The sequence below is a fragment of the Equus caballus genome, chromosome 1 (assembly GCF_041296265.1).
Source record: "Equus caballus isolate H_3958 breed thoroughbred chromosome 1, TB-T2T, whole genome shotgun sequence".
NCBI lineage: Eukaryota > Metazoa > Chordata > Mammalia > Perissodactyla > Equidae > Equus > Equus caballus.
In genome coordinates this window covers 151,951,666-151,965,151 of record NC_091684.1, presented here as the reverse complement: position 1 = coordinate 151,965,151, position 13,486 = coordinate 151,951,666, and the positions used below count along the sequence as shown (strand labels likewise).

Genomic DNA, 13,486 nt, shown 5'->3' with positions numbered 1-13,486 from the left:
AGGCAAAAATATAATGCAAAAAGATTCTACAAACCCAAAAGATTGGAAACTCTAAAAATTCTATTAAAACATCTGGCTTCCAAACTTGTTTTAAAAAACAGCCCACAAGCTAGAAGAGCCTTATTAAATCTTAATTACAGATATTCTCTATTATTATCACCTTTTAAATACTGCTTTGTGTTCTATCATAGAAGGAAATTAAATTGGTCAGGCATGACTTGTTTTTCCACTGTGCCGCTGCAGTTGTAAGCCAACACCCTGTGCTCTTTATGATGATTAAATACTGAGACTCTGATTTGTTCTAAAAATTTCCTCAGATCCAAGTTAAGATACTGATTATAATTTCTAAAGTCATCTTTCCAATTCCCCAAATCCTAAGAACAGAAAGTAAAGGAGTAAATATACCGAGGGAGTGGAGAACGGAACACCATCACACTGGCCCCATCTCCCACTCCATCCCGCACACTGACAGTCTCAGACAACTACCACCCACCAGAAGCCGAGGATCCAATCAGACACAAGGGCCTCCTTCTGGACTGTGAGCCCAAAGCAGCCCCACTTCTTCATCAACAATCTGCATGGCTTATTCCTGAGCCAGAAAGGAGGTCTGTCTCCCTGACTGTAAAGTCTGACCAACAGTCTTGTACATGGAAGCAGAGGGCAATATACAACAGACTCCAGACCTACAACCTCACCACAATCACATGTGTTTCTGGTCCATTTTCTCTTTTGCCCCTTGGCAATCTCTAGAGAAGTCCATAGATTGTTCATTTAAGGTTTGAATACTTAAAGAGAACCTAGTTCAACAATCTCACGTAAGTGATTTAGTTAAGGTCATATAAAGTAGTTGGTCTCTGACCTCCCCTTTCTGGGGAGGCATTACTCGGGACTGTACCAGAGATGTTGGGTAGCTGCTAGGAGTCTTCTCACTGTAAGCAGGAAGGCTAATTAACAATCTACACAGGGACGTAAGTAAGAACTTACATAACCTCATATTCACCTACAGGCTGACAACAAACATAAGCCTACAAACTCTGAAAGATACCAATTTAAATAACAAGAAGCTACTCTCCAGGAACAAATGGGTCAAATTCTCTTGGAAAACAAGTCCATTCTAAATTCTTGACTTCCGTCTTTCCCTTCACTCTCACTGTAGGCTATCAATAGGTGTGTGAGTTGTTACACCTGTTGATAACCAGTACTGAAGCATTTTTCTGTCAACTCCCCAATTCCCCCGGCCAACAGTGCTCTCTTAGTCCTCTTGAATTCCCACAGGGATTTAAGTGCCTCACAATACCACATAGCTGGCCTGCTGTGATTAAGGACATTTCTTCACTCTCCTAGTACATTACCAGGTCCCTACACTTCTTTAATAAATTCTCCAAAATCAGGACTATGTTTTATTGTTGTTTTTGTTTTTTAATCTGCACAGTGCCTCACACACCTATGTGTTCAACAAACATCTGCTAAATGTATAAACAGGCTAATCATTTTCAAAGTTCGATGTCATAATTCTAAGACTGGAATGTTACTATACTACAGTAGAATTAAAATATATCTAAGTGCCAGCAAAAGTGGTCATATAACATTATCTTCTAACTTTTTTTTCTCCCCAACGCCCCAGTACACAGTTGTATATCCTAGTTGTGAGTCCTTCTAGTTCCTCTACGTGTGACGCCACCACAGCATGGCTCGATAAGTGGTGTGTAGGTCCACGCCCAGGATCCGAACTGGCACACCTCAGACTGCCAAAGAGGGGCGCATGAACTTAACCACTACACCACCGGCCAGCCCCTATCTTCTAACTTTTAAATGAATGGCTTTTCATTCATTACTAACTTTCTGGTGGTACTTTAAGCAAAAACAAAAACAATAACCAAAGTCAAGAAAGGTCAGAATACAGACATTTCCCTAAAAAGCTAATGGTAATGTTTGCAAATTATATTTTTCAACTTTCTAAGGGTGTTTGTTATTTAATAAAGAAGTCCTGTGTTTTAAAATAAATCGCTTTTGTGAGGGAACAGTCACCCAATAATTTATCCTTTATATCACACCATTCCTTGGCTTTTGTCATTCTTGCCATCCAGAAAGGCCTAATACCTCTCTCTGTCTTTCAAACATCAATCTTCCATGAAATCTTTTTTTATCTTCCCAACTATGTGTGATCTCTTTCATCTGCCTTACATTATAATTATATACATCATTTTTAATCTCTGCCAGTATAATATAAGCTCTCTGACAGTGGAAATGATTTACTAATTTTTGTAAACTTTGATCAATGTGCTGAATTCATCAGATTGGAGTAACATCAACTGCACTTATACTCCTTAAAATATGGTCTGCACCCCTTAAGGCCAAACTGTGAAAAATTTTATCAATAATCATCATGTACCACCATTATTGTAATTAACATTTTAATGTGTACAGAAAAGCAAAAAAAAAAAAAAAGACTATTTTTCAGGAAAGTCATAACATAAATAAGAAGAAATTGCAACTATCTGTTGCATTAAGCCTTAAAACATTCACTTGGCTATAAAACTAGCTGTAGTTGAAAATGTCTCAATGGCAAAATAGAGTATAAGAAAGCCCAGACATAGTAGAAGATCATCTTCTTGGACTATCCAGGACCTGACTTATTGCAGGGTAACAGTCTTTCTGGAACTTAGATCTTACATTGAAAAGAACAGAATGATCAAAAGGTGATATATACAACTATATTTATAAAATCACAATTGTGTTTTAAAAAGCTGCTCACTGCCAAAACAAAAGTGAAAACCGTCACAGCTCACACATTACCATTAATAGTATAATAATCACTGGGATTGTCACTACAAACTCCACCACCACGTCGACACAGCACAGACTTGGCCATGGTGACATAAGCAAGCAGTCATTCACAGCCGGGCTGATCACACCGCCCACCACGCACAGCACAGCATATATAACACACTGGTTTTCAATTACAATGTCACCAACACTTCAAAATCCTTTTAGAACAATTCCTTTTCAAAAACTTTCAGTTTCCAGACTCAAAAATAAATGATCTACCCTATTTTGAAAAGGTCCCCAGGTTATCATGAAACATACCATTGGCTAAGAAGCACTGGCTAGATGCAAGACAGTCTTTCCTCCTACACTGGCCATATCTAGGCCTTACACACACACACACACACACACACACACACCCCTTCAGAGCATATCTAGGCCTTACACACACACACACACACACACACACACACACACACACACACACACACACACACACCCCTTCAGAGCAAGCACTCCGATAGGAAAGAAATATACTACAGAGAAAAGCTCATCACCCGAGAAGTCACGAGACCTCCATTCCAGTCCTGGCTGGTCCCCTTTTTAGTCAGCTAACTCAGAACTAAAGTTTTTTCATCTAATCCCTACACAAATCAAATAGAATGCTCTATGTAAAGCAGCTTTACTTTTTTTTAATTTTATTTTCCCTGTGCTAATATAGATATTCAAATAATTGTTAGTTGATTCTAGAGTACTTGAAAACAGCTTGTTCTCATCTTTTTTTAAGCAAATCTGTTCTTCATTGGGTCCAAAAGATCATTTCTAGTTCATGGCAAAATTATAACTGGATCAGTGCATTCAAAACTAAGATATTAAAATGAGACGATGTGCAACATGGATTTATAAATGCCAAAGGACCAACATAATCAGTGTCACAGGCAGGCATCCTAAACCAGATAAATTTTGAATCATATTTGGGAAAATGAAAAGCAAGGATTCTCTTGCTGCAACAGGAAAACATGGGCTAGAGTAGGAAGATTAGTATGTCTATAGCAGAAGGGCCAAAGCGAGGAGTACGTGTAATCAAACATAAAGTCTAAGACAGCAGAAGAACATCCAACAAGTTTAAATTTCATAACACAGCTGTGAGGAACAACTACCTATTCTCGAGCCAAGAGTGATACGATGAAATGGTACCTGAAGAAAATTATCCCAGTAGCTGTGCAGAGGATGACCTGAAGTGATCAGAGACGAGGGTCAGGAAAACCAGTTTGCAAGCTTTTATATTAAGTAATACTAACAAGGCCCTACAATAAGGTGGTAATAAAGGACACACAAAGGGGTAAATCTGATAGACTCTGCAGAGAATCAGGCAGACTTGGTGATAGGTTAAATTAGGGAGGTGGAAAAGATTTAGAAATGATTCCAAGGACCTGGTCATGAGTGGCCTACAGCATAACCACAGCTGCACAGCACTAACAGCTCTTGCATTGGCTTTTCCAGACTGCATCTGAACCTGTTCAGCTCCATATACCAGCCCTGCAATGAGACACTGCTCCACTTTAGATGGAAACAGAAAGCTACCACCACCATGATAGTGTGGAAATACTCCTTAACTCAAAGTTCCGGATCTGTTTTTTGATGGAGGAAGCCTTCTCTTCTGACCCTGGGGAACTTCCTCCCTACCTACACAATTGGGAGAGAGGGAAATTTCTTCTCTCTATGCCCCAAAGATTCTCCACACGCTTAAGTCCAAGCTCAATTCCATATGGATCTTTTAGGTCACATGTACACAAAACACAGAGACACCATTGATAGGGACAGGTGTAACAATACAAGTCAGGCAAATTATATTTTCTAAGGATTCATTCTAAACTGGAACCAAGCCAAGTTGATTACCTTTAAAAATTAAAATGGCCAGAAAGCAACCTTAGGGGGCTATTTTTAATGTATCGTAATGATAGATAAATTCCGTTCCAGAATGCACTGTGCTACATAATGATTCTGCAGTTTTGCTGGAGCTTTTCTTATTTCTGCAGCTTTGAAAACATGCTGTTGGAAAGCAGACATCAGATCAAAGTGTTTCCCTTGTGTAAAAAGCATACCATTATGCTATTTCCGATTTTATCAAGCAGAACGGTTGTCAATAACAATATGTATTTAATCGTGGTCTCACTGCCTACAATTCTTTGTAAGGAGAACCGTGTATAAATTTAATACAAAAAAGGAACTCATGCTAATCCATGGGAGCCCATCTACGGGTAAAAGAAGCTTGGTTTGAATTAGCTATACTACAAACAACATCCCATTCTCAAAAAGGACTAATCCGGCCAAGCTTGTTGAGAAACATGTCTATTTCATCTAGATTTTAAAGAGGTTCTAACACGTTGTTTACATACACTTTACACGCACAAACAAGAAAAACACTGTCATAAAATTTTCACGTTGCCTTAGCTTCGAAACAAATAGCATGCAGCCTATCTTGCAAACGGATTAAAATATTACCTAGCAAGGCTACTAAACTGTCATCTCGTGATAAATAAAAGAGATCTCCAGGCCACTGTCCCTCTAACCCTTACATACTAAATTTTTCGAGGGCAGAGAATGAATTTTTCTAATTTCTTGTTGGAATTAAGATTCCGCATATCAGTAGACACAGAGGGTACGGTCGCATTTAAAGCCACAGGCTCCAGCAGCTCGAAGGAGCAGGCGGAGCATCGCCTCCACGCTCCGCGACAAGACCAAGTCTCTTCGCCTCCACGCCAAGAGCAGGTGCGAAACGGACGCTCTGGGGTTTCAGCGGTCGCAACCACCTTCCTCCACCGCAGACCCAGGAGCGCCCTAGGAGAGGAACCTTCTAGTCCAGTCACCCCCGGGGCCCGTTTGCTGAGGGCGGACAGTGCGGTGGATTTCTAAGCCTTTCCCCTGACGGGTAATTTCCTACACCAGCCGCAGGACTCACATCCCACGCGGCCGCCCCCCCTTAAACTGGGCTGCAAAGGGGGCGCGGGTGGGCCCCCACCAACACCTCGCAACCTCCCCGGGAGGCGTGGGCCCGGGACAGGGAGTCTCGGCACCCGCGAACCACCCCGGTCTCTCCAGCTCAGGCTCCCGGACGCCGCTCACCGTGAAGGGGACATCCCCGACGCTGCCCACGGAGTAGCAGTTGTCTCCAGGGTTGACAGCCCCGGTAAGGACCTGATGCAGATGCATCTCCGGAGCCCGGGCTGGCCAGGGGAATGCCCGGCCCTCCTCCGGCCGCGAGAGCCGCTTCCCCCTCCGCCTCCCTCGAGACCCACCCCGCGGCGGCTCCGGCTTAACGCCTCACCCCCCTCTCGCCTTCCCCCCGCCTCGTCCCTGCCATGGGAGCTCCTCCACCGCCGCCGCCGCCGCCCGGATCGCCGCTCGGCTGCGGAAATGCCCGGATGCTCCCACTGCCTGCTGCACCGGCGCACAAATGCGGGAGGAGGGCAAGGGTGCTTGCGAGGCGGAGGCGGGGGGGTCTGAGGAGCGCGCGAGCCGGGCGCGTGCTGGAAGGGACGCACCGCCCGAGGGAGATGGGCGGCGCGCGCACCCACCCGCCCGGATCGACAGTCTAGTGGGAGGGCACACCCCTCCTCCCGCAGCTAAACTCTTAGCTCAGTCCTTCTTCCCCACCCCGCTTTGCGCGTGCGCGCGCAGTGGTTTCCAGGGCAATTGCGCGCGCCGTGCGGACCCTCGTCCCGGGATTGCGCGCGCAGACGTGCGGGAGTTCCCTTGGAGGCTCCGGGCTGCGGCCGCTGGGGGCGGGGCCGCTTGGGACCGCGCAGCCGTCCAACTCTAGGGACTGGCCGCAAGTCTGTTTTGCTGAGCGTTTAATCCTTTCCCTAGTACCCTCTGTGATGGGCAATGCAGTTGACCTTAGGAGGACACCCGTCCCTGGGAAATTCCACCCCGGGAAATCTTACATCTCTTAAAGCTTTTTTAAAGTACAGTGCATAGATATTTCATTTTACAGGAACAATAAAGACATCTTGCAATCGTTTGGAGAAGCCGTACTCCCCTGACAGCAAAATATTTTGCTCCCACCTCTTGTCACGGATGTTCTAGATAGCGAAAGGGCGCCCTAGAGACGAGTGACTCCTCTAGACTCTTTTTTTCAGGAATGATGTCATAGATTCGCAGAATCGCCCGATTTTTCCAGGCTGTCAGCTAAAGTTTGAGTGGTTGATACAGGGATCAAATCCCTTCTCCAGGTTTCTTCATCACAAAATTTTGAGCCTGTACTGTGTATAAGTCACTAGGGCAAGGAAGTAGAAGGATACCAAGACACGACTATCTACAAAACCAGACAGAACGCCAAATGTGTTATGCTTGGGACCCAAAAGTCTATGCACCACAGAAAAGGAAGAATACTTTTGACTAAGGGAATGGGTCAACTGTTATGGAAACGCTGACATAAATGTTGGGTAGAATTTTGGCAGGCTGAGACGGACAAGAAACCCTGCATTCAAATAGAGAAAATAGCATGAGCTAAGGCTGAGAGGTGTGAAACAACGGGATGTGTTAGAGGAGCAAAGTTTAGATTAATGTTTGAGGCGGATGATATATGGGGTAAGGAAAGGAAATGATAGTTGAGAAGAGATCAAGGTATCCAAGAGGTAGCTCGTAGCCTGCCTAAACATGGAGAGTTTTGAATGCTCCACTGAGAAGCTTAGATTTCATTCTGCATGCAGTGGGGGTCCATAAGATGTTTCTGAGCAGACGTTTAGTTATACAATCAGAGCTGCTTTAGAAAGATGACTTTGTAGTATTGTGAAGGAGAATTAAAAGGGTGGGGAAGGTGGGAGGCAAAGGCCTGGCGAAAGCTGGTAAGCCGTCCAGTGGAAAGGAGAAGGAATCAAATTCCCAATGACCTAGAGTGTTTTTATTTTCATTTTCATTCATGGCATAACTGTTCCCCCAGTCGCCCAGACTAGAAACCACAGAGCCACTTTTGGTCCCTTTCTCTCTCTCTTGCCCATATCCAAGGGTCCCTTTTCGAGGTCACTAATTCATGCCCCTCATCATTCCCACTGCCATTTACCTTCATTTCAGACCTCATCATTTCTCATTTAATTACTGTAATAGCCTCCTAACTAGCTTGACTGTCTCCCATCTCTTGCTCTCCAATCCATCCACAACACTGCAGCCAGAGAATCAGGGGATTTTTTTTGTCTTTTTTGAGGAAGATTAGCCCTGAGCTAACATCTGCCACTAATCCTCCTCTTTTTGCTGAGGAAGACTGGCCCTGAGCTAACATCCATGCCCATCTTTGTCTACTTTTTTTTTTTTTTTTTTGTGGGACGCCTGCCACAATGTGGCTTAATAAGCAGTGTGTAGGTCCAGACCGGGGATCCGAACCAGCAAACACTGGGCCGCCAAAGCAGAACATGTGAATTTAACCGCTGTGCCACTGGTCTGGTCCCAAGAGAAACCTTTTTAAAGGAAAAATTCCTCTGCTTAACATCCTCACTCCCTACAGGTTAAAGTCTAAACTCCTTAGCTTGGCTGACAAACTCGTTCTTTCTAGCTTCTGCCTAATCTTATTCTCTTATCTTCTGCTGATCCCTCACACTCACTATGCTCCAGCCCCACTTAGCTATTTGCCGTTTCCAGAACATACTATGTTCTTTTATGCTTCCTTGTCTTGGCTCATGCTCTTTGTTCTGTCTGGAATGCCCTTCCTTCTCTTGTTGACCTGACAAACCACACTTTATTTCGAAAGACACCTATTCAGTAAAGCCTTCTTCGTCCACTCCCAAATACCTTGGGGCTTCCTCCTCTTGAGACACACATATCACATAGCGATCTCTGTACTGGTTTGTGTCTGTTTCTCCTACTGAAGTCTTACATATTTCAAGTCAGGATCAGTATCTTATTTTCTCTGTTTCCCCTGTGCCTAAATCAGAGTACTTTATTTGCTGACTGAATAAGAGCACCCAATTTTACAAGAGGAATGTATTGGGTAAAAAACTACCTTGCATTATATATGTATTTATTTGTGTTTGTGAAAGTGTTTAAATGATTCTACAGTGGTTGTGTGGAGGGAAGTGTTGTATGCTCGTGTTCATATAGTATGCTACGTACAGTATATTGAATTCTAGGAAATCACAGGTTCTGTATATTTAATTGTATACTACTAACCATGAATAAAAGTACTAAGCCATGTAGCTTAAAAAGAACAGTGAAAATATAGCAGACAACAAAATACACACACACAAAGATTGATCAGTAAATGAAGCCCCCTGCTCTGCATGAAGTACCATGAAGACAAATACTGGCGCTGCATCTTGGTGCTGTAACTAAAAAGTGTGCCACGGTATCAAATAAATTTGAGAGAATTCCTGTACATATAGTATATATCAGTAAAAATTAGTATAAAGCAAATAGTTAAATATAACAAATTTAAATAAATTCCTTTATAGGAAAGTTTAATACATGCAAACAAACATTTCAGTAAAAACTGGAACAAAACATACAGCAAAATAATAAATTTGAAGAAATTCCAATATCATGTTCATACTTACAATAAAGCCAAATATTTTACTAAATATTAATACACATTGAATAATGGAAAAAAATTGAATATGTGTTATAGAAGCTAGTGTTTTAGTGAATAATAGGTGCATAACAAGAAAGGAACACTTGTTCTAAGTATCATAAAGGTTTTGATCTTCACCCTCAAAACTTAAATATTTTCAAAGCTTGAAAACCGCTACTACTACTGCATTCTAAATGAATTTCTCAATCTTCAACCTTCACTGTGTTAGAAACTGAGTCAAGGGGCTGGCCCCATGGCCGAGTGGTTAAGTTCACGCACTCCACTGCGGCAGCCCAGGGTTTCGCTGGTTCAGATCCTGGGTGCAGACATGACGCCACTGGTCAGGCCATGCTGAGGTGGCGTCCCACATAGCACAGCCAGAAGGACCTACAACTAGAATATACAACTATGTACTGGGGGGCTTTGGGGAGAAGAAGAAGAAAAGAAAAAGAAACTGAGTCAAAACCATCATCAAACAATAAATTGTACTCAGATTGTCAAGAGCATTATTAATTGCGCATTTTTTAAACCATTACACAATTCACTCTTGTTTTACAGCATTCCATGAAGTTTTGACTCATTTACACAGTTGTAAAATTGTAAGCCTTTTCCGTCTTACTTTTGGTATCAGCTCAAAATCTGAAGGCTGCATCTACCTGTTCCTCTCTTCCCTTATGAATCCTTTAAATGACTTCTTTTTTTTTTTTTTTTTTTAAGATTTTATTTTTTTCCTTTTTCTCCCCAAAGCCCCCGGGTACATAGTTGTATATTCTTCGTTGTGGGTTCTTCTAGTTGTGGCATGTGGGACGCTGCCTCAGCGTGGTTTGATGAGCGGTGCCATGTCCGTGCCCAGGATGCGAACCAACGAAACACTAGGCCGCCTGCAGCAGAGCGCGCGAACTTAACCACTCGGCCACGGGGCCAGCCCCATGAATCCTTTAAATGACTTCTTGATAGCAACATCTCAAGGTTAAGGTTGCAACTGCCTACGTAAGTCTCCTGGAATTACAGTCGAAACTTTTCTTGTCCAATCTCATCAACCAAAACTCATTCCAGACTAAATATGGCAAGTTTCCTTAGAAGCCCACTCACTAGGACACCTATACCACGTTTTAACTGTCCACAATTTCATTTCTTCCTTGTTCTTCCAGTCTTTTGCACGGACCTAAAAATAAAGTAGGGATTCTTTCTTCTGATCTAAAAATGCATTCCTTTGAAAAATTAGATGGGCCAGCCCCGTGGCTGAGTGGTTGAGTTTGTGCACTCTGCTGCAGTGGCCCGGGGTTTCCCCCATTCAAATCCTGGGCGCAGACATGTCACCACTCATCAAGCCATGCTGAGGTGGCGTCCCATATGCCACAACTAGAAGGACACACAACTAAGAATATACAACCATGTACCGGGGGGCTTTGAGGAGAAAAAGGAAAAAATAAAATCTTTGAAAAATTAGAAAAAGTATCAGTTTTGTGTCATTAATAAAACAAGCGAATACAACTGTAAGGTATGATTTCTTATGTCCACAAGTTTTAATAGTAATAAATGTTATACTTTTGAAGCTGGGTTTAATGGAACATTGGACGTCAGGGGAACTCAGTTTCCCAGTAGTAATCACACCCATATATACTAGTTATCTATTACTGTGTAACAAATTACCCCAAAACTTAGTGGCTAAAATCAACAACAAATGCACAGTTTCTGTGCATTCGGTAATGACTTAGTTGGGAGGATCTGGTTCAGAGTCCCTCAAAATATCAGCTAGATACTAAATAAAAGAAACTAGACACATAATACTACATATTGCATGATTCCATTTGCATTAAGTTTTCTGAAAAGGCAAATCTATAGAAAATAGATTAGTGGTTGCCTGGAGCTGGTAGTGGAATGGGAAGTAACTTTTGGCGTGACAGATATATTCTAAAATTAGATTGTGGTCACGGTTGTGCAACTCTGTAAATTTACTAGAAATCATCTAATTGTATACTTAAAATTCATGAATTTTATGGTAAATAAACTATAACCTCCAGAAAGATATCTAGAAAAGAAGTGTCAGCCAGGGCTACAGTCATTTGAAGGCTTGGATGAAACTAAAGTACGGGCTTCCAAGACGGCATACTCTCATGCCTAGCAAGTTGACCCCGGTGGTTAACTGAAGGCCTCTCCTTAGGGTTGTATGAGTATCCTCAAGACATATCATCTGGCTTCCCTAAGAGCAAATGACCCAAGAGAGAAACCAAGATGGACTGCAATCTCTTTTATAACCTAGCCTCCTAAGTCACACACCATCATTTCCACCATATGTTATTGGATACACAGGCCAGCCATGATGGGAGAATATTTCCTAAGAGAGTAAATACCAGGAAATGAGAGTCATTGGGGGCCAACTTGGAGACTGACTACCACACCACAGAACTCAAGGATTTTACCTTCAAGCATCAAGGGGCATCATCTGTGTCATTCCTTCTTACCTACAGAAGTAACTGGAATTTCTACTCATGAATCTGGAGTGCCATAATGCTGATTTTTGATATATCTGTTGTTATCAGTTCTCTATTGGTGAACTATCTAAATACTTTAAGTATTGAATTTCCGAAGTGAGTCCATTTGTTTGTTTGGGGGGTCTGATACCCATGTTTTTAAATGTTGCCTCTAGTTGTGGAGACCTTACAATTTTCTTACAGCTATCTAACACTTTAAGCTGCTGTTTTCTTCAGTTGATAGCAATGAAAGCCCTGACTCCCTATTACTAGTTCATTTTGCAAAATCTATTACACTACGCCTGAAATTGATGTAATAGCAATGCCTTCATTGCTTTTGAGTCCTAAGCTATAGTGGTAATGTATTTTAATCTAAAACATCAAGGGAATGACCCTATTTCAGTTATATATTGATGTGTAACAAGCTGCTCTGAAATTTAGTGGCTTAAAACAACAATAATTTATTATTTCTTATGCTCTGTGGATTGGGTGGGGAGTTCCACTGCTGGTTTCACTTGGGCTCACTCATGTAGCTACATTCCGTTGGAGGGGTCACCTGGGGTAGAAAGTCCAAGATGGCTTCATGGTTGGCAGTTGTTGCTAGTTGTTGGCTGAGGTGCCTTTGTTCCCCTCCGTGTGACCTCTCGTCCTCCATAGGCTAGTCTGACTTCCACAGCAGTCTCAGGCCCAATCTTAAAGGTTACACACAGAGTCACTTCGACCACAGTCCTTGGTCAAAACAAGTCACAGGCTCAGCACAGATTCAAGGGCTAGGGAAATAAATTCCATCTTTTGATGGGAAGAACAGTAAAGTCACTTTGCAAAGGGATATAGGAGGAGTTATCATAGCCAACTTTGCTAATGTTCTTTATCATAGACCCAAACTTTACCTCTGATAATCTCTATGGCCTCTGATTTGTTATTTTTGCTTTGTTTTAATTGAGAATACCACTTATAGAATGAAAAGATTTATGTATTTGCTATGATGTCTTTCTCTGTGAGAGGCAGCATCAAATTATTGTCTTCTTGGTGACTACATCTCAAAATCTTAGCTATTTAACTCACACCTTAAGCCTTTGGCTTTTTATCTCTAATATGCATGCATTGAACGTAGGGCAATATTTCTTATTTGAGCTCATAATAGCTTACATCATTGTGAAATTTCAGTTGGACCTTATTTCTTGTCCACCACCACATAAGTGCTCTCCTTCACCTGCTAACACAGGGCAATTTTTAAACACTTTTAGGGAGGGGTAGAGATGAATCTATGAATCTTATAAGCAGATGAATAAGGTAAGTTTTGATCAAATTGGATTCTTTTGTTGCTAGTATCTGAGAAGGCTGCTCATCTTAGAAGAATTGTAGCAAATGGTTCCTATCTTTGCAGACACTATTTATGATTGTACTATGAAAAGTAAGATGCTCTACAAATATAGCTGATTTCCTTAAATATCAATGTTTCATTTCATAAACTCATTTAAATGAGATCTTAAGCGGCAACTAATTTTTTTAAAAATATTTTGTCATTGAAATAATTATTACGTAGAGTAGACCAAACGTGACATGAACTGACCCCTGGTTATCTTTCCAACTTCATCTTTTGATATTCTTGACCTCTAACTGTTGTTGCAACCACAGTGAAGTACTAGTAATTCCTTTGATCTTTCAAGCCTCCAGAAACTTG

At 42.0% G+C, this 13,486-nt stretch overlaps 1 protein-coding gene across 4 annotated transcripts in view; it reads right to left on the bottom strand.

Annotated features, from left to right (window-relative positions):
* Positions 1-6,421, bottom strand: part of DMXL2 (Dmx like 2) — a 140,264-nt gene extending 133,843 nt beyond the window's left edge. For all 4 annotated transcript variants that reach the window (XM_023617458.2, XM_023617465.2, XM_023617462.2 and 1 more), the window contains exon 1: positions 5,893-6,421. In XM_023617458.2, the coding sequence (XP_023473226.2) occupies positions 5,893-5,979 (87 nt within the window). In that variant the 5' untranslated portion in view covers positions 5,980-6,421. The remainder of the gene's footprint in view (positions 1-5,892) is intronic.
* Between the last annotated feature and the right edge of the window lie 7,065 nt (positions 6,422-13,486).